The sequence below is a fragment of the Saccopteryx leptura genome, chromosome 12, assembly GCF_036850995.1.
Source record: "Saccopteryx leptura isolate mSacLep1 chromosome 12, mSacLep1_pri_phased_curated, whole genome shotgun sequence".
In the NCBI taxonomy this organism is placed as follows: domain Eukaryota; kingdom Metazoa; phylum Chordata; class Mammalia; order Chiroptera; family Emballonuridae; genus Saccopteryx; species Saccopteryx leptura.
This window is the reverse complement of record NC_089514.1, coordinates 26,356,434-26,379,208: the sequence shown is the minus strand read 5'-3', so window position 1 is coordinate 26,379,208 and position 22,775 is coordinate 26,356,434. Positions and strand designations below refer to the sequence as shown.

Sequence of the window (22,775 nt, the reverse complement as noted above, 5' to 3'; positions counted from 1 at the left end):
CCTCTCAAGGTCTATTTTATGTAGTAGAAATAGACCTTGATAATTGGTCTCTTTATTCTACTACTTTGCACATGGAGTAACCTATTATTGTACACGGGCCATTGTGAGTGATATGTTGTAGACACTATAGACAGTATGAATTATGTCATCTTCCTTTCTAATTTTTTTCTCTGTCAGTTAAATTGTTGGTAGGTTGATCTTTTCAGTTTGCTTTCATTTGGATTAGGAGTTGTCTGGTTCAGGTTTGAACTTGGCTGTGACAGCGTGGTTCCTTCTTCTAGGCAATGGAGCCCAGAGTATTTAGCAAAGTCTACCACCCAAAAGAGCTACAACTCTAGCATCTCCCAGCATTGTCCCACCTAGTCTATCACCTCTCAGTAAAGCCTTGGAGCACAGGATCTCTGCTAGACTTACAGAGGCCCTGCCTGGGCCGAGGACTCATGGTGTACCCCCCACCCTGACTCCCGGAGTCTCCCTCCCACTCATCCCAGTGAAGATGCCCTTTCTCTCCACCCTGCCCTGAAATATTAAGTCACTCCAGCAGCCTGGAACTTAGATTTCTGACTCCTTAGTTCAGAAAGACCCGATGCAATATTTGTCTCCACTTTTCCAGCTCTGTGTAGGTATAGATCTTGCAGTAGAACATGGAGGTGATTGATCGCTTCACCATTGCAATGACAGTTTTCTGTTGCTTGCTGCTTAATGCCTAAAATGCATTGTTTTGCATATTTTGCCCCATTTTATAGTTATTCTTATTGAGAAGGTTCCAGTTACTTAATAACAGCTGAAAGCAGAAGCCTAACAATATGGTTGCTTTTTTGATTATTTAAAATATTTACTTACTGGGTTTTGTGATACATTTCTAACTAGTCATATCTTAGAACTTTCATCTCTCAGGCAACCGGAGGAAGAAAATTTGCCAGAGTAACAATTAGTTAGTAATCATATGTATCAACCCTTGGGGGTCATTACTAAGTCAATTCATTATTTACTCAATATTTACTGAACACTTACATGTTGCCTATTCTGTTAGTGATTTCTACCCCCACCCCCAAGTACCTTTAAGGGAGTTAAAATCTCTTTCGTAGATCATGAAGATTATACTATTCAGATATATATGTACTCTGATGTCATCTTAAAACTTTTATTTATTCTGCTATAAATAAATATGAGTATGTGGAGGGGAGTCAAGCATACCTGAGTGTTATGACTGCAGATGTCAAATAGAAAGATCAATCTATGAGTTTGTTCCTCAGGGGAAAATTCTAGGCGAGGTTTATAAATTGGGGAGGTTAAACAAACACCCTGGTGACCCAGATAATATCATCACTCAGTCATACTATCTCATATCACTCTATTTTAATTCTCTGCACAGTACTTACTACTATCTGATCATTTCTTGTTTATTTCTTTTCTTATAGTCTGTCTCTCTCCATTAAAGTATGAACTCCGTGATAGCAGGCATCTTGCCTGTGTTGTTTACTTCTCTATTTCTAGCATTTGGAACAATACCCAGACATAGAAGGCTCTCAGTAAATACTGGTGGAAAAATGAATGAATACAAGATTTCCTGCCATAGAAAATAGAAGTGTGGGCACTACCATACATATATAGTTTTATTTTCATGAAATAGGAATAATATCAATAGGCCACTGGCTCTGAGATGTAATTATTATTTATAAGAAAGGCACATATTCTAAAACCAGCATCACTTAGAGAGGAGGTAGCTTTTCCCCCAACAACAAATCGGCTTACATGAAGTTAATAGCCCTAAGTTCATGGTTAGGAGCACAGGCAGAAGAGCTAGACTTTCTGACTCACAATTCAAGTTATGATATTTACTAGCTATTTGCCTTTGTAAAATTATCTAACTTCTCAGTATCTCAATATTATATAAAAATTGTACGTACTTCATCAGTTGTAGTGAGGGTTAATAAGCAAATAAACATAAAACAGAACAGTATGTCACATACAGTGCCTACCATCTTCCTAACCCTCCTTGGCATGATCATCATCACTTCAAGGTAACTCATTTAGTTCCATTGATTTATACCTGAAAGTCATTTTGTCTGGAAGAAGATACCAGAAAGTTAAATTGCTTCTCCTAAGAGATGACATTTTGTTGAAGCTGGTTCTCCCTTGTTTCTGTTTCCGATTTGTGCTATGGGCTATGAGCTACGGAACAGATGCACGGACCTTGGATTTTCCGTTATCTGTGCCACTTCTCCTTTGCTCTGCACGTCGGTAGGCCTGAACTCATCTCCCTATCTGAAGTGAGATAATAGTGTATTCAAGTTTATGTCTTTGTCAAGCCTTTCGATTTTCTTTTAAGGATGCTAATCCTATGCTCACCTAGATGATGGCTGGAAAGTGTGTCTCTGTATCTAACTGCACATACATAGAAACCAAAACAGCAGTCCTCCAGATCGTTGTGCCAGGGGATAGAGGGAACTCTTTGCATCTCAGCATCTATCAAAGCTCTAAGGAGCGTTGCCTGAGGGCATAGCTGAACATCCATTCATTCTGATATTCTGAACTCTATCCCTGGGTTATCTCACTGAGCAGAGACCTATAAATCTGTACCACATCTCATTAACCCCACTAATTTGCTTTTCCTGAGTTACATTTTCATATTTATGCCAGTGGCCTACATGGAAGAAACCCACTTAAAGCAAAAGCTTCCTTATACAATGCATTGTGCTGTTTATCATAAAGATGTTAATGAGATGGTAATTCAACATAGTTATAGTGTGTCCTCTTTATGAAGGACTATTGGCAAATTTTATCTCTGACCCTGAATCCAGAAATTGTGTGCTTCTCCTTTACAACTGTTTTTGCTTATCTGATGGACTGTGTGAATTTCATAATTAATGTAGTGTGTCTCTTTGCATTGGTTACAAGCTGAGAGCCAAAACTTGTGGTACTACTGCAACAAATTCACAGGCTCTTATGAGATATATTTTGTACATTACCTATATTATATTCATTATTGCATTGATGTTCTCTTTCTACCAGCATTTTTTCTTTGCCCCATATTACTCATCCATATATTCTTAAAAATCACTGTATTTCCCGTTATTATATGTATTTCCATAAACCAAGGTGGGACATAGGTAAGTGTTAAAAATCACATCATGGCATGCAGTGGATTTCTTTTCTAACTGCACACAGAGTAAGAGCTGCTTGATGAATTCAAGTCACTCTCCAGCCATCAATATGAGTTATTGTCCCATAAAATGTATCTGCTATGGGGAAATCTACATATTTTTATAGAAGACAATCATTACCCTCTCTAAAGCACACCACATACACCACAAGTGCATATTATTCACATGGAAACAGTAACTACAATTCATAGCCAGTTGCTGTGGGCTTGATTCTGACAGTGAAAAGCCTAGGGCAGAGAGTAGTTTATACCAGGTGACTTGATACAATTCAGTAACTGTCTCCATTCAGTTGAACCATATGAAATTGCCTCTAATTGACAGCTCCTGACCTACAGAAATAGCAATTTCATATGATTCAACACAATTCTGTTTCATTTAACCATGGTTAAGACTCCTCATTGGCCTTAAGAACCATCTCAGGTAATGAACTTAAATGAGGTGAACTCTAAAAAGGGCTTAAATTATGCCTAGTTTTTATTTCAATTTTCCATTGTAAGAGGCAGATCTCTGTGGCATTTTCATTTAGTTTTGCAACAGAGGTATCATCAGATAATATGATATAATGTACTTACTTCCAATGATTTTGATCAAGTTATGAACAGCTACTCAGTTATTTTTCTGAAACAAATTCACAGAGTAGTAGGGATAGAGGAGTTTAGACTTGGGAGTAAAAAACCTGGCTTTGAATCTGCCCTCTGACACTTACTGTCTCTGTATGTCTGGGAAAATTATTCTCTATCCATTTAGTCACAGATTAATGAGAAAACTATCACAACATGTTAATTATTTGCTTTTACCCATTTGCTATGGATTTTTAGAAGACAATGAAAAATGGGTCAACAGTTTTCTTAGTGAAAAACAGGACTTTTTATTTTGAAAGTACTTCTGGAAATTCCTAAGAGAAACTTAATAGATTCTAATCTTTATTACCACACCTACTTGAGAACCTGTAAAACAATAGGACTCTTTTCTAACAATTCTTTTCTCTGCATCTATTCATTAATATTATTTTGTAAAAAAAAAAGAGTTAATGTCTCCAGAACATAATGCTGACTATTCAATGTGGTTTTAGATGGCCAGGAACCCTGTGTGATGTAAGGGGCGGATGGGCCAGTGTGGCATTCTCAGGTTAAGCAACGGTGAGAGTTTCTTTTTAGAGCAACCAAACAATCCAGGGTGATTGCAATGATTCTCTGGTAGTAGATGCTACTTAGACTTCTCATAGATTCAGTGTCACAAGGTAGGAAAGTTGTAATGGCCCTTTCTCCCATAACTACTGAAGTAAAATTAGTTATGTTCCTCTTACTCTGGAATAATGCAAAGAAGACTATGTTTTCAAAGAAAAGCACAATTTCACATACAATGCAAGTACATGGTAGGATTTGGGGACATACTGCAAAGAGACTCCATGAATTATACATACTCCATTATGTTCCTCAACCAGCAAGGCCAGTATATAATTATGTCTTTCTAACATGTAGAAGGTTTAGAACAACACAATTATTTGAAGAATTCCTTCCTTTTTCTCAGTTTAACCAGAAAAGTAAACACATAAACAAAAGCAATTACCATTTGTGCAAGACCTTATGCGAAGATATTTTATATATGTTATCTCATTAAGTCTTTTTAGAGGAAAAGAAAGCAAAGGAAGAAAAAAAATGAAGTCAGTGAGACAGATAGATTAATACAAAATGAAACACTATAAATTAGATGTCTAGAAAGTCAGTACCCTTTAACTGAAGGGCTTTTTCTGTCTTTTGTAAAGATGCTTCTAAATGACACAATTAGTAAATGTACCCAGACCTATGGTTAGAATGATGGATAATACGAAAGTTTAGGAGGGAAAAAATGTTATGCCCTCCTCAGAAGCCTAAAATCTTGGGGAGTTGGCATGAATATTCATGAGGCAATTATAAAAGAATAGAATTATATGTAATCCAATGGTAAGTTGTGTAATATAGCATAAGAAAGTTATATAGGCTTTGGATGAAGAAAGATTATTGAGGTCTTAAAATATGAAAAGGATCATTGGAAATAGGAGGAGATATTTGGAGAGCTCAGATAATGCCTGAAGCATTTCAAAGCAGAAAATCAAGGAGCAGCAAGAGAAAAGGAACAGAGATGTCATTGGTCTCTGTTGCAACACATAGGTAATCCTGAGATAAAGTTCTTGTCTATAGACTGATACAGCACAGACTCTGATACTGTGTAGCTATGTTGAATATTAAAAATGTGAAATTGTTAAGATGTACAGCGAATGCATATAATTACAAGAATTTGGAAGGCTCCTTAGAATTCTTGAATTGTGTTTAACCTACAATTTTTTTCATAAATTAGTTGACCCAATACCACATTTTTAGTGGATTCGGACTAATAATATAATAATATGGGTCCTAGTATTTCGAGAGTATTTTTGTAAGCAAAAAATGCTGCAGCCTTTCCAAGATGAATCTGTTGTCATGGCTTTCTTTTCCCACTGCTCTTCTCCCTGGTTTCGTTCCCTTTTTATTGCACGTTGCTTTTAGAAGGAATAAATATTAATGAGTCCCACCATGTAGTTTGTACTCCTCTGGTAATACTGGTGAGAGCAGCTCCTCCCTGTAGAGCAATCATCAGCAAGGCAGGGAGCAGGCAGCCACAAACCATTTCTTTTACATTCTCAGATCGCAGGAGTGTGCCTTTGAAAAAATTCTCGTCGTTCACCAGTGCGCATCCTCGAGTGCTCATTTCAACATTCCTTCTGGTGCTATCATTCATCCGTAACAGACTCGATGAAATCAGTGCTTAAGGGTTACAAAAATCACACGTGCTACAGTCACTTGATAGTGTCAGGTTTTGTGACATTTTATCCGCCATTCTTCTTTCATTAATGGAAAATCTTTAACTAACAGCGCTGGCTTCTTTCCATCTTGAGTTACAGGTATGAAGTAAGATGAAACAGTATCTGAGTGTTAGGTGTTCTTCCTCTCCAATTTCCTACCTTAACTACGAGCAAGATACAGTGGCTTTCTAAAGATTGGCAGCTCAGGCACCTAAAAGCAGGGCTCAGTGAGTATAAATAAGACCGATATTAGACTGAAATTTCTGATAACTTTTGAAGACCTATAGCGACTTCCCAGGCACTTTATTTTCTCCAGTCTTAACTCCAGAACTCCAGGGAAATGGGGCTTTTTAGGACATGAATGTGTTTCTGTTTCTCTTCTTAAAGTAATGATTCTCTTTGGTTTTAACAGAGGCCAAGAATCTATGTCGGAATTTGGGACAGATTTACTGAGAAGCCCATGAAGCTTAGGGTTTAGAGCTCTTCACACGCACAGGCCCCTTCTGAGACCCTAACAGATACCTTAGTGGTTTTATATTTGGGTTATTTTTTTAATAATGAGGGTCCTCTAAATTGCATAACCTTTATGGCTCGGAGAATCTGGACTTCCGTGCCCCTCTATTCCAACCTTTCCCAAAGCTTTCCAAAAGGCTTTTAAGAGAACTCTCATGAGCCTTATGGTAAAATCAACTCCCGATTATAATCACAATGGCACGTACAAAAAAGACAGATTACTGGACCTATTCCAGAGTATAGAATCACAACCTCAATGGATAACATCCGGGAATTTTCGCACTTTCTTACAGCATTCGGTGATTCTTAAACTGCATTTTGAGGACATATACTTTCCTCCAAAATAATTCACCCAATGCACAAGGGTAAAGTTCCTTTATTAAGAATGAACCATGGTTGTAGTATGCTTTGCAGGCCTCAACAAAGAGCCCTGACCTGGAATATCTGTAGAAATCTCTCACTGTAAACCTTAGGAAGCCTTATTCTGAACTCCCAGGAAACAAAGCTATAAATACCAGGCAACCTTTAGGCTATATGCTCCCTGAGGACAGGGATCAAGTCTGCTTTTTCAAACATTCTTACCTTCAACATCTAAATCAGTGATGCAACCTAACGGTTGTTCAATAAGTATTTATTGAGTTAATGAAGGAATACCAAGTGAGAAAACCAAATGTGTAGCACTTCATCAATCACATGGTGATTTATGTTCAGAGGAGTAACACTTGGGAGAACAGACACAGAATGAGTTTAACATGGAATCATCGATTCCAAAGGGTTGTGCCCCCATTAAGCATTTAATCTCCACAGCAACTACATAATAACATAGTGCCTTATAAATACAATCGATATTGACACTAGCATCATGTCATTCTCATCATTACTATTTTTTTTTTAGAGTGCACACTTGGGACTAATGTGTAGTATCTGTAATTATTTCAGAAGACTACACATTGTTGGAGAAATTCAATTGTTTTTAGCCTATTAATATTTTTTGTGTCTTAAGATTATTACCCAATATTTTATCCTCACTAGGTTAATATCAGTCACATATTTCATCAGCACACCATCTATGACTTTAAGACACCAACACACATAATGAAATTTATTATCTTCTCTAGGTAATAATTCCTTTGTCATTACTACCTTTGACTGGGTAATAATGTCAATGTCATTTATCTTTCCCATTAGCAAAGTAGAAAAAACTAGAATAGAAAGAAAGAAATGTTTGAAATACTCATGAATTTTCAGATGTTTCTCTCCTTCAATGTGAAGTTTGCAACCACTTTCAAGCTTCACTGAATAATATCAACTTGGCAACATAATTTTTATTAAGTGTTATGTTTGTTGACGTTATCCTCCACTCTAAAAATACTGAAGAAAATTTTGGACATTGTTGATTATGCAAGAAAAATTTTTATCAAATGCTTTTTAAATGATACAACCATTTAATCCTTTGAATAGTTTAACATAGTGCCCATATACAACTTAAGTCAATCTCATGTTATTTCCTTAAGAAAATAAAATCTTCACCAATACTTTGCATATAAAGATGGCATTGCCTCGGAAATACAATGTGTGTAGTCTGTTATTGTGTTTGTCTATTTGTCTGGAATAATCAAACTTCTATGATCACCATAAACACTAATAATACAGCTGATTAGTTTTATAGATGTGGTAATAAATTTAAAAAATAATTTTCTGTAATAACCTTTGACATTTAAAGGCCATTTCTAAATTCTGTCCTTTTATTTGTTATTAATGAAATCATCTCTGAAAGTACTAAATCATCTATTTAGTACCTTTTATTGAATTTTTTGGATTTTATTTAGTCCCTTCTATTTTCTCTGTTGGATTGGAAGGTATATAAATATATACTTTTATTATTAATAATTGATTATACTATCTTAAATGACTATTATTATATACTAACAATTATTGATTAAATAAGTATTTTAAATTTTTTAACAAGCATAATGACAATATATCCATATAAGTTTTTAGTAGCTCTACCAATTCTCAAACAATATACACCTTATCATTTCCTCTTGTTCATTAATATTTATTAAGTGTTTTAGTCATGAAATGTATCAGTATTGTTTCATACTTACTTATAATTATATTGATTATCCAGGTATTTACCAAATTCTCCCCACATCTTGAATTCTTCTCTTTCTGGGTTCAATTTCTTTCTTCCTTACTATTATCATTTAGTAGTTCTTTCAGTGAGAATTTAGTTGAGGTAAAACCTCCTACTTGTGTCTTAATTTTGCCCATCAGTTTATATTGATAGATAGCTAGGTATATAATTCTAAGTTGACAATTATTTTTGTTGCAATACTTTTAATACATCATTTTCGTTACTTTCCTTTTATTGCAGCTATTGAAAATTTCACTGTTAATTTGAGTTAATTTTTCACTTCTAATTCCTTTTAATATGTCCTTTATTGTACTTTATGAGCTGAAATCTCACTACATTGTGTCTAAATGTACAAATATTATTATTCTGCTAGAAAATTGTTCTTTTTGCCTGACCAGGCAGTGGCTCAGTGGATAGAGCAGCAGCCTAGGATTCTGAGGACCCAGGTTCAAAAACCCCGAGGTTGCCAGCTTAAGTGTGGGCTTCACCAGTTTGAGTGTGGGATCACAGACATGACCCCATGGTTGCTGGCTTAAGTCCAAAGGTTGCTGACTTGAACAAGAAGTCACTTGCTCTGCTTAAGACCCCTGGTCAATGCACATATGAAAAAGCAATCAATGAACAACTAAGGTGCTACAATGAAGAATTGATGCTTCTCACCTCTCTCCCTTCCTGTCTGCCTGTCCCTGTCTGTCCTTCTTTCTCTCTCTCTTTCTGTCGCTCACTAAAAAAACAACAACAAAAAAAAAACTGGTGTTTTTTTTTTACTCTATACATTATTGTCTTTCATCAGTTCTAGAAAATTCTATTTTCTCTTGATATTCTCATTCTGAATCTCATTCTCTTGATATTCTCATTCTGCATGACCATTATCTTCATTTTTATTTTCAACTTTTATTTAGTGTTGCATTTTAAATAATTAATTTCCTTGCATTTGTCTTCAGTTAATAACTGCTTAGCTCAATTTCTCTAAATTACCCATTTACTGTATTTATTTCCAGTAAAAGTATATTTTAGTTCTAGAACTTGTTTCCTTTTTTTATCTGTTCTTTTTCATTGTGACTCATTACATTTTACATTAAATCTTTTTTCTTTATATCTTTAGTAAGTTTTAACATATGTATCTTATAGGCTTTATCTGCTATATCTAATATTCTCAACCTTGAGTCTAATCTTATTCTTTGTTGAGAATTTTAAATTCTATTTACAATGGTTTATCTTTCCTTGTGCAGTCTGCAATTTTGAATGGTGCAGTTTATCCGGGGAAGTTCGGTTAAGATACTTTTCCTTTTCAGAACTTTTGTGTTTGCTTCTGTCAGGTACCGCATTAGTATCACCGACCTGATGCTATTTGTTATATTAATTTCTCAGTGGTCTTTGAACTCATAGAAGTGCCATAAATTGAAAACTTAAACTAGTGTGGGCATATGTCCATAGCTGGAATTCTTAGGAGAGGTTTGATTTTGCCCTGATTTGAGGCTGAGAATGACCAGCTTCTGATTGTCTCCTTCTACAGGTAAACTGAACTTCTCTGCATAACTCATGATGCTACAACCCTTTGAGGTTGATAAAGTAATGTAGTATTTCTGCTTATGTTCTCTTTGTCTCACTAAAACTTTTATGTCGTGGCCCTTTTGGGCTTCCTTCCTCTAAGTTTCTATAATGTGTGACCTCTTCCTGTAGCATCCCTATCCAAAGATGACCACAGAAAGCATTAGTTCAACTTTTTTTGGTTTGTTTTGGGAAATCATTAAATTTCAAGACATCAGATCTGTTCTTAAAAGCATTTAAAACAACAATGTAGTCTGAATGTCTAGGTGTCAAGCACAGGATGATTTTCAGTTATTCTAATGTGCTACATTGCTGGAAATGAAACAGAAGAATCATTAAGTAGGTATTTTTAGGCAAATAAATTTAAGTAAGGTGCATAATGAACCAAGATTAAGCAGCAATAAAAATTAGGTTTCCTGATGATCTGTCTAGGGTCCTTCTGAAAGTAGCCTTAAGATGAAAATATGAAAGATAATTTTAAAAAGTTATCTATATTATCAGAAAAGAGAATATAGATACAATAAATATTCTCTTAACTGAGTGGCCAAAGTAAAGCAAAGTGCATGACTTTGACTCTTGTCCTGTGATCTAACAACTAAACTGTCTTTCTTCTATTTAGAGTCAGAGGTGTGAAGTTTTTTATTCAGCGGTGAAGAACAGGGTGGTGTGAATGTGAACTCTTGCTGAAATAAGTAATTTTTTTTAAAAAAGTGTATTTAATATGTTCAAAGGATACTTTTCAGACAAATTAAAAGAAAACTGAACCATTTTACAAAGGGGAAAGTTAAACCTATCAAACAACAAACATTTACAAAATGTTGACCAAGTCAAAGGTAGTATTAAATACTATTTTCATGTCTACATGACTTCCAAACAGCCTCATTATTTTCTCTTCGATTGCCTTTTTGGTTGAATACTTACTGACATCTCATCAGTAAGCTCTTCCTCTACTCAAAGTTCTCATTTGAGGTAGACAACTGGCCAGCTTCATCTAACACCCAGCATGTTCATCGTTCATTTTTATTAGCTTCTGTCTCAGTGACTGAAACCACTTGGCATCTCTCTTCCCATTTTGTAATGTACTGATCACAGAGAAATTTCATCAAGTAACACAGCAGCCCTCCTCTCTCACAGAACATCCAGAGAACTCATTTCCAAAGATGATCTGATTCCTTCAGGGCTTGCCTATATTTTCATTATTCCATAATCATATTATTACAGTGCTTTTTACATTTTCTTGCCTCAGTGTAGGCTGTTTCTAAAACACAGCCATTGTGTGATTTAGTTCCTTTGTCATTTACCATAGTAAGACTGGTAGAGCACAAAGTGGTATGCTTAGAAATATGATCAATTGTAAAAAGTATTCATACCTTCATTAATTTATCATAACAAAGTATTCGTAACTAAACTTTATCTGTTTTTATAATTATGGAATCCTAGTGCATTTCTGCATGAGTAAATGTAAAAATCTTTTTATGTTTTTACATAATTTGCATCTATAATATATAATGATGCTATAGATAATCATAGTAACGTGAAATCATTTCTATTTCATGGGACAGCTTTGGTAGATTTCTAGCAAAATAGAAAGTGAAAAATAAGTATTTCCTATATGGTTTAAGGATTGTATCAGGGAATGAGAAGAGAATCTCTGATAGGATTTCTGATTGAGATGTCATGTAAAATATTCTCACCTACCTGTTATTTCAAAAGTGATGGATAAGAAAGGTGTAGCACTAGCCTTCGGTGCACTCTGATACTTACTTGCTGAAATAACAGGGAAATAGCACTGTAAGCATCGCCTTTTTTTTTTTTTCAAGTAGCTTTGACTAAAGTAGGCTAGTTTGTGGAAATGGCTGATAAAAGACTACCATTATAAAGAATTTGCATTTCATTTAGGGAGACTATTTTCCTCCCTTATTTTGTTGCAGAACACGCGAAAACATGAGCTCTTTGTTCATCCTGCTGTCTAGTCGACCCACTCGCAGTTCTATCATCCTTCTCTCCATCCATCTATTCATCGACCCTCCAAACCCTTCTCCTGGTTTATCTCATTCTGTGTCATCATACAGGCTGATTATTCAGGCTGTCTTTCTTAATAACGTCAAGTCCTACAGACCTTATCCAGATTTCACTGCCGACTATTAGATAGGCTCTCTACAAAAGAATGTCCTTAAGTTTCCTACATAAATCACAGCAAGCTTCATGGTGCTTTATAGCCAATACATTGGGTTGCCCGCATTTAAAGAACATGTTTATTCTCTTTGAAATGGAAGAATTTCTTAGTTACTATAGTTAAAAGCTACTTTTATTTCAATTTGAGCTTTGTGGGAAAAAAATCTATTCATGTTCATGCATCCAATGATCAGGAACATTGTGTCAGCTTTTTCAGACTTCTGCCAACGCCCTTCCCATGGGCAAGTCCTTTTCCTCTCATTTTCTAATAAGGGCAGATTTCGTGCCAGCGTAAGCTGGCCTTTCTTCACAGCCTACTGCAACTCTGATCAGCTGGCTGAACAGAAATTGTCAAGGGTGATATTACTGATTCTTCTCAGTTGTCAGGATTGGGAGAGTTACCTCTGGCCAAAGCAATACATGAATAAGATGTGGATACTCTCCAGGTATCGAGTCGATATACTTTTGCTTTGTTTTAGAGATGCAATCGCCAAGTTAATAAACTGAGGAGCCACTGAGCCACTTCACCCGCAGGTGTTGTCAAGTACTAAAAGCTACAGAATTAATATTAATATTTTAAGAGGCTTGAAGAACATTTTATTAATTTGGGTTAAGGTGTGCAGAGAAATTGTGAGAACAGTCTCTGTACTGTGTGATTGGCATTGTATTGTAAATACAAAGGGGAGGAAAACATGGATCCCCAGACATTCCACCACACCTGTGGGGAAAGGGGTGAATGGCTATCCAGGTGCAGGAAGAGAAAAGCCAAAATAAACCTTTTCTTATAACTATGAGCCATTTGCTGGCATTTGTCCCCATGGAAACTACCTCTCCTATGTAAATGCATGTGTTAATACATGTGACTCTGGACACAGAGATGGCGGATGAACACTAGAAAATATAGGAATGCCTTTTAATATGTAAAGAGACATCTTTCTACCAATGTGTTGACTTGTAAATTTTGTTTTCTCCAAAAGAATGTATGATTTGCAAATTGAACGTGGTCCTATCATGTTAAAGGACATATGACTATAACCAATAGGGGTAAAGGGCTCCTAATTACAATTTTTGCTTCTGTACTCTCCACTTACAAAACTATAAAAACTAAGTAAAACAAAGGGCCAGCGCACTCTCCCTCAGACGGAGTTCCCACCGCTTGGCCAAGCTAGACAATAAAGCTTTGGTGTGTAATCGACGAACCTTGTTCGTGTCTTAATGTTTCATGTCCCTCCAGATTAGGATTAACATAAACATTCTGATAAAATGCAACTGTCACAGATAAGTTGTGAATATCATACATTACATTTTGAGTACTTTAATAATACAGATTTCAATTTTCTGGAAATGAAATATATTAGTTTCCATGAGGAGAATTGTTATGGCCTCATGTGGTGTGACTCAGTTTATAGTAGTGGATACATCAATGAATAAAATTATGTAATGTGACTCTGTCCTTGTGCTAAGGTGGTTATTACCTGTGTAATACGTTGTGCCAAGATAATCAGTAAAGTTATGTGAGTTTCAATAGCGCTTGTTTTCAGTATTTTTGTATCAGGAAATTTTATTTTTCTCAAGTATTTTATTTTGATAGCTTGGTTACATGTGAAAACAACTTTTCTTGAACAAATACTGCGAATCAGCCAAAACAACAGTGAAAACTTTGTTTTTCAAATGAAATATAATATAAATCGCTCTTAGGGTAGGTTGTTCATGATGACACAGAATTTCTTGAGATCAGTACTTTCATATTTGAATTGCTGGATGAAATTATTTTGAGAGGTTTCCCTCTCCTTGTAAAGTAAAGCCTTCATTCTCTCCATTTTATTGGACGAAGATAAACTGAATATTCTTCACAACACAGTCAAACTATTCTCCATTCACACATATTTATAGTCTCTACTTGTCATTCTTGGCATGCTGGTGTATTGAATAAGTTTTCCACTGGGAAATGCTAAGTGCTTCTGGGGGAAACTCACATAGTGTAAGTTCTGAGGGAAAAAAACTGCCATTTTTAGGGAGAATCCACTGTTTTTGCAATGACTATCAGAGAATTATCAGTATTCTTGGTATTTGACATAAAAGGACACATTCTTAAATTATGTATGTGACATACTTGCATGATAAATATTAATTTCAGAAGAACTGATTATTTCCACATGTACTGATCTGTGTTTTGGCATTTGCTTAGTTCAACAGATAGATCTCAACAGTGATATCCTTTTTGTTTTCCTCTTTGTGTGACTTTTATTTTCATTGCTATGCCATGTTTGACCCTGGTAGGAAAACTCTCTAACAAAATGATTTAAAAATATACCCAGTTGCAATTCAACATTATGAAGGCTCTTTTGAAAGTAATAACCTACAGGACATAATTGACATTCAAAAACTCAAATCTGATCCACCTCTAGCAATGAAATTATACTACTCTGAAAGGACTGCTATAATAAATCCACCTAAGAGTGTTAAAAATATAGCCATTAGAGTGGCCAAGAAAATATTAATGTACTAACATTACATGTTTTACGCCACTTCCTTACGACTTCAAGAAACATTAGTGGTAAATGTATCCCTAGGCTAGATTCCTAAATGAGTTGAAAATGCTATATAAAATTAGTGGACACAACTAAATTTTGCAAGCTATAAATGCAAAACTTCCATGCTTATTTTTCATGAATTGCTGGTCACTGGAGTCCCGCCCTTTTGGGGAAGGCAGAGGACTCATCTCTTCTTTTGTTTTCTGAAACATCCATTTCTCTTGGTTCTTTCTCTCTCTCTCTCTTTTTTTTTTTTTCTGGTCATTCTTGACCAGATTCCTTCTCTGAATACCCTGCCCCATTTTTTTTTTAATTTTTTTGTGTTTGTTTTTGGTTTTTCCTCTGCTGATGTGAACTAAGATCTTTATCTTTGTTCTTTTCCCTTCCCAACCAACGTATTTGCTGGGGAATACTATCCTAACAAATCCACATCTTGCTAAATACAAGATACTCATTTTTTCTGGCAACATTTCCCTTTTTTTTTTTTTTTTGCTTTTTTGTTAATGGTTTGCATTTAATGCTGTTTCCTCCTGCATTCCTGACCCACTTAACTGTATGGTGCATACTCATCATCACTCAGTTCAAGTGCCACTTCCTTCTCTTATAAAGGTTTCTGTTTCTATGATCCATCTATCATTATTCTAAAAACTTATTTATAATGCATATAACATTGTATTATAACTACTAGCTTGCTTGTGCACCCTCCTAAGGACCAGGAATATCTTCCTGATACAAAATTTGTATCAATATTTCTATCCTCACTACCTTACACAATTTTTGAAATTCTGTTGGAAACTAAAACATTTATGTTGAATAGGTTAGTATTAGATATCTTGCTATCCTACAGGTTGAGGGAAAGGTGATTTAGCTTCTAGCACTGATTTATAATGTTCATATTTGTGTGAACTTAAAAGCTACAAATTGAATATAAACTTGATACAATAATGATTAGAATGTCGATGTAATATTCATATATAATAATATTTACATTTAGCCCTGGTCACCTTGAAATCACTGATTCTTTTGCATATTTATTACATCTGGTTCTAAACACTGAGATCTAAACAAAAAAAATTCTAAGATATGTTTAATTAAAAGGTTAAAACCAGTCATGCTTTTGAACTAAAGGGTTTTTGTTTGTTTGTTTGTTTACTATAGTTTAATATTGTATTTATTCTGTATTTATTTCATTTAAACTTTAATTTTTACTCATCTCATATTTTCAATCACATTATAAATAGCAAAAGGAGGTAGATTTTATATGCAAGTTTTACTTATATTACAAAAAGCTTGGGCTTTAGAATATATACCTGTAGTTACTAGATGAGTTTTTATTCTATTTTTATAATTTATTACTCCTACTAAATTTTGACTCAAAGTCTGAAGTTAGAAAATTTAATGAGACATGTCAGTAAATCAGAACAGTCCAAAGATGGAATTGAATTAAATTTTTACAACCAAAATTTGGATTCCTGTTCACCCTAATGGCTGTTCACACCCAGATGGCCTGGTATATACTCCCGCAGCCTCCCCTGCTCGCTCTCCACACAGGATCCTTGAGAAGCAAACACAGTTTACCTTCACTGTCCTTATGGGTGGGTAAGTGTGAAAGGAGGTTTTCGTTGGTCCGCACGCAGTACACCTCTCGGGTCTGGACCCCGCCTCCGCAGAGGGCTGTCTGGTTGCCTCGCCTCTTGTCCTGCTGACTGAGCAGAGGGTCCACGCGACACTCGGTCCACTCCGTGGTCCTCCAGCCATACCTGAATAAAGAAAACGCCATCAGCGGCAACAGTGTTTACCGGAAAACCTTAGCTCTGCTCTTCTAATACTTTTTTCTTAAGAAAGTTAATAATAATTAAAAAAAACCACTTTCCTCTTGAATCTATTATAGACCACCACATCTACAATACTGGCTCAGAGTCAATCTCCTCTTTGTCTTCAGCCGTGCTCGATTCAAGGAGGAGTTAAATTTAGGGTGACCCTGTTTTAATTGCAATTACTTGGAAGTTGCTTATAAATATTTTATGAAAAGAAGGCATAATGCTGAAAATGTGAAATTTTATGTTCAGGGAAGCTGAACTCAAGCTTGCCCTTTCTCGATGCTTGTAAACAGAAGAGGACTGAATTTGAGAACGGACATCAGTCTCAGGGGTGATGAACTCAAACTTTTGGTTTGCCCTCAATAAAGTGCATGAAAATTCCTTCTTCACGCTAGATCAAAAGTATAATTGTGTTTTGATTATAATTGTTAGGGTTAAATAATATAACATGGACAATTTAGAGTTTTCTCTGTATTTTTAAGAAAGAGTTTCATTTTTTCTCCTGTAACACCGAGCATCCCCGATGAATGCTGATAAATGTGGAAAAGAGCTGACGTTTCTAATCAGCGGAACACGGGAAAGACGATCTGTGGCTCTAAACTAAAGCTCCAATCAAGATTATGATGTAGAAGACATGTCGGGAGCATGTGAGCCCAACATGTGCTTTAAGGAGATGGTCAGGGAACCACTTCCTGATGCCACTGAAGATGGAAAGTGATGGCATTTCTCCACCTCAAGGAAAATGGATATTCTAAAAGCACAAAGAAAATGGCTCATGTAGCACTCTGGGTCACTTTAACCAAGATGTTTCCTCACTAATCAGATTAACAGCCAGCATAGGTACAAATGGATGTGCTAATGTGCCTCTCAATTAGACCAGAAGATTAAATGGACTCTCAGGTGTCTGATCTAGATGCTTTGCTTTGTCAATGGTAAAGTTTCATGCCCGTTTTTCATTTTTATAAGTGGGGATTCATGGCTTCACAGAGGTGCAGGACTGGGCCATCAAGGAATAACACTCTTGACACATGTTTATAAAGAAAGTACAGCATCCAGGTTGGCTCTAAAAACACGGATAATTGATGCCTTGGGATGGAGTGGGGGGTGGGATGGTGAGCAAAGTAAAACAAACAAGTCATTATTCATTAGGGTAGTTAAAATGAACATTTTGTATTTTTATAGAATGAAGTCTCAGTTTAGGTCACCCTAAGGAGCCCTGTGAAAGAAGTACATTTTCAATAATGTACATTGGTTACATATTTTTAAAATGCTACTATCCCAAAAGGGGGAAAAGATAGAGACTCAGAATATATATATACAAATATTTAGTTAATGGTGCTTGACTATCTGAGAGGAGAAAGAATAAAACATCTAGCTTGAGAGAAAAGTAGAAGCTCATAGGAAACCCTCTCATTGGAGATCTAGGTGAATCCCTCGCCTATTCTATGGGGAGGAGCTCACAAGTCAGTGGGACTGGTGAGAAGTCAGGAAGGAAACTCTCGTATGGGCCCTGACCAGGGCTAGAACCGGCGTCCTTGGGATGAAGCTGGTGGCTCCCGGGATCCAGATCCAGCTGGCAACCCCAGGACCAGCATCAGCCAGCGACCCTGGCTCTCTGGGACAGTGCTTTCACTACGGCACCACTGGCAGGGCCTCTCTGGGGGTATCAGTCACTTGTTACAGCAGAGAAATGGGCGATTCCAAAGTGATGCAGACTTGAAGAGATATAAATTATCACTATCTTTGTTATTGTTATTGTTCGAATTAGTAGGAGGAGAAGTAATTTTTCTGCTCAATGGTTCATGATGTTTGAGTTGCATGCATGATCTTTAAATGTCTGGACTATTCCAGAGACACTCTTAATGAAGTGTGTGTATATCTTTTGAGAAGCTAAGATTCTCAAAGTTGTTTTTATAAATATTTTATATTCAGACTAAGCTGGATTGTATTAATTGTCAAGATAATTTACAGTAATGTCTTGAAAATGATATTTTTTAAGGACAAAAAGAATATGGTTATACTGCCAGATGTTTTATCAATAGAATTGGTCTTACTCATTTGAATCCAATGAACACTTATTGGGCACCATGTATCAGGCTCTGTGATATATGCTTCTCATTAAAAAAAGCAAAGGGGGGGTGAACAGGCACAATCTATGTCCTCAAGAAGCTTAAAGTCTTATGTTGATGTATTTTACTCTGTTTAATAGGATTTGTTAATATGCAGTATTGCATTTTAATAAACCTTGCTCAATAAAGCAATAGGACCCTATATTTTGAAAGTTTATTTAAGCTTATAGAATCCAGGTTGACAAAGTTTGGCCTGACAACCAAACCCAACCTGTCTCCTATTTTTGTAAATAAAGTTTTATTGCAACATATCCACACTCATAGTTTACAGATTGTCTATAGTTCTAATGGTAGAGCTGAATTGTGACAGAGAACTATGTGGCCCCTAAGCCTAATACATTTGCACTCTTTCCCTTTACAGAAAAAATGTTTACCAATACTTCTTATAGAAAATATATAATAAATATATAGAGAATTGCTGCTAAAAATCTAGCCTTCATGGAGATTTAGAAAAACAGGTTATTAAAGACATTTTTATTTGGTAAAGCCATATTTTTAGGATAGTGTTTGCAAAGAGGTATTTTATTGTCCCACTTAGGATCTGTAAACAGCATTGTTGCTCAACCTACCGTTCAGCTGAAACCGAGCAGCTGAGGACAGGCAGGCTGGGCAGACAGCGCAGCAGAGGCTGCAGTCCTGTTACTCACGTGGCACAGGGCGCAGCCGCATCTCCTGGAGACACACAGGGCTCTTTTTCCTCCAGTTCTGGACACTCGTTCTCGCTGCCAATAGGAAACTGCCTGATGAGCCGTGTCCTCACACGGATGCCTTTAGGGGGCGCTGCATCGTGGCACGTTTTTGAGCAGGGGCTCCATTCTGACCACTCCGACACCTGGCACTCCTTGGTGATCACACAGGACTGGAAGGTCATTGGCAGCGTCTCCTGCTGGCAAAATCTGCAAAAGAGCATCGAGATTCTTATCTCTCTCTCTCTCTCTCTCTCTCTCTCTCTCTCTCACACACACACACACACACACACACACACACACACACACACGCAGATAGGAACTTGGTCTTCGGCTCTCCAGAGTGAAATCAGCCTGGACATTTTTATTTCTACTTGGAGGTGAAATTCTAATTTCATTGAAAATACATCAACATTTATGATGTGTAAAAGTAGTAGGTTCAAAGCTAACATTTGCATTTCTTCCTGTTTTGTAAGAGTTGTTAAATTATTCATGGGAAATAAAAAATAAAGGGATTAAGCAAAATTAGCTGAAACTAAATTTACCATATTGTTCATTTCACTCATTCCGGATTTGCTTTAATTTAGAAAATGAGAAACCAAGATCTGTTAACATATGATCATTCTCATTCTGTTTAATGATTTAAATAAACATGCCTGGCTAAGTTAATAGAAAAAGTAATTTAATATATGCTTAACATTACTTTTAATATCATTTGAAATGTTGTTACTTATAATGTATGCTTATTCAAACACATCATTTCCAGTTCACTCTTTAATACATAGGATACACATGGATATCTTTTTTAAATTGATTTTAAAGAGAGGAAGGAAAAGAGAGAGAAAGAGAAACATCAATTTGTTGTTCCATTTATTTATTTGATTTTTTTGTGTGTGACAAAAAGACAGAGAGAGGGACAGACAGATAGGAAGGGAGAGAGATGAAAAGCACCAATTCTTTGTTGTGGCACCTTAGTTGTTTATTGATTGCTTTCTAATATACGCCTTGACTGGGGGGAGGGGGGGACTACAGCAGAGCGAGTGTCACCTTGCTCAAGCCAGTGACCATGGGGTCATGTCTATGATCTCACACTCAAGCCAGCGACCCCATGCTCAAGCTGGTGAGCCCGCACTCAAGCTGGATGATCCCGCACTTAAGTCGGCGACCTTAGGGTTTTGAACCTGGGTCTTCTGCATCCCAGTAGAATGCTCTATCCACTGTGCCACTGCCTGGTCAGGCTATTTGTTGATTCTTTATGTGCCCTGACCAGGGATTGAACCTGCAACCTTAGTGTATCATGATGATGCTCTAACCAATTGAGTTACCCAGCCAGGGCTACACATGAATATCTCAATTAAATATATCATAAGCATTAAAAGAAGTAATCTATTTACATATATACTATTATAGATCTATCCTCTAAATATATTTCTAATATTTATCAGTAAAGTATTTATGTTCAAACTCTTATTTACCTATGCCTCCTGAAGCACAGGGATGGTGGATTTTAAATTGTAATATCTATAGGCCCTGGCCAGTTGGCTCAGTGGTAGAGTGCTGGCCCAGCTTGTGGATGTCCTGGTTCAATTCCCAGTTGGGGCACACAGGAGAATCACCCATCTGCTTCTCCACCCGTCCCCCTTTCCCTTCTATCAGTCTCTTCCCCTCTTACATTTATGGCTTAGTTGAAGCAAGTTGGCCTCAAGTGCTAAGAATGGCTCCATGGCCTTACCTCAGGCACTAGAATAGCTCAGTTGCTGAGCAACAGAGCAACAGCCCAGATGGGCAGAGCATTGCCCCATAGGGGGCTTGCCAGGTGGATCCCAGTCAGGGCACATGCGGGAATCTGTCTCTCTGCCTCCCCGTTTCTCACTTAAGAAAAAAAAATGTATAAATTGTAATGTCTATATATGAAGATGAAGATGATGTTATGGATTCAATGACTCAGGTTATATGCACTTTGAGGTGATTTCCTGGAATTGAATAATCTTGTGTTGATTCTTAGTTGAACTCTTGCCCATTCTCAATAACCAACAGTGCATGTTTATAAGACACAGGCAGTCTGTCGCCATGACAGAGCCATTTGCTGCAATGGGAGAATGCACTGATAATTCTGCCTGCCACTCAGGTGCTATATTTAACTATGAGAGTCAACCATATAGATAGGCAGGTCCATTTTAATGTAACAACTCACATTCAATCTTCTTACTTCTACTGGCATGCATACAAAAATTGCACTCTTAGAGGAGACAGACCTCCGAGCATCAAAGTCAATTTGTCTGAGTACAGAGGTCTGGGAAGTAGGATACTGTTAGAGTGATGGTCAAAGGACACTTTGAGTCAGCTCTGCTTTTCTTATAACAACACAGAGAACTAAAATCCCATTTTTACTCAAATACCATCTACTGAGTATTAATGGTGCATTAGTACAGCATTAAACATGGAGCAAAACATTTTTCAGTGATAAGCAAGTTTTCACTCTTATACTTGTGAGTTTATTCATGAAACTCAGGCAAAATCATGCCCAAATGATAAACCTCCATAATTCTTCTCTTCCTAAATTTTCCCTATTTAATTTCCTCTTAGAGACATGTACTATCCTTCATGAGATGGATTTCATATATATATATGATATATATATATATCATATATATATCCCTCTATATAACTTTTATTAAGTTCATATTTTATGTAGGGACAGAGAATTAATAATCCATTTTAAACTTTTGTAAAGAAGGTGACCATCGGTTAAGAGCCTCTAGTTACAGTTATGGTAACATGATCAAAGTTGGGATGTCAGCTACGTTACTAGATCATATTGCTTATGATATTATTTATGGTAAAATCGCCTCTTTGGATAAAGGCCATCTGCACTGGGGAAACAACTATAAATACCTGGTAGAAAGTCACAGATCTGACAACACTTTGAGCAGGGCTTGTGTCTTGTGGGGACCTTGCAGGCTAGGACAACGGGTTTGTTTCAAGTGAGAGTAGAACCTGTGGGGCCTGAGACTTTTAAGCCGAGGCAACTCTTGGGCCTTCCTGATATAGAATGTACCTTTTACCCTCTAAGCTGTGTTGTCTGGATTTCTAGAAGAATTCCCAGATGAGCAACATCTGATGCCACAAGGTGACAAGTTCTGGTTCCTGTTCTATATCCCTCTAAACAGACTGATTCCAAATGTGACCTATGGTAGTTGTGAGTCCTTTGTATCCAACAATTTGTACAGCCCATATTTAAA

At 36.5% G+C, this 22,775-nt stretch overlaps 1 protein-coding gene across 1 annotated transcript in view; it reads right to left on the bottom strand.

Moving 5' to 3' along the window:
- The window catches only part of THSD7A (thrombospondin type 1 domain containing 7A), a 391,822-nt gene that overhangs the window by 164,565 nt on the left and 204,482 nt on the right, over positions 1-22,775 (bottom strand). The window contains exons 3-4 of the mRNA XM_066354435.1: positions 19,495-19,743; positions 16,477-16,658 (exon numbers count right to left, since the gene is read on the bottom strand). Of these exons, the coding sequence (XP_066210532.1) occupies positions 16,477-16,658; positions 19,495-19,743 (431 nt within the window). The remainder of the gene's footprint in view (positions 1-16,476; positions 16,659-19,494; positions 19,744-22,775) is intronic.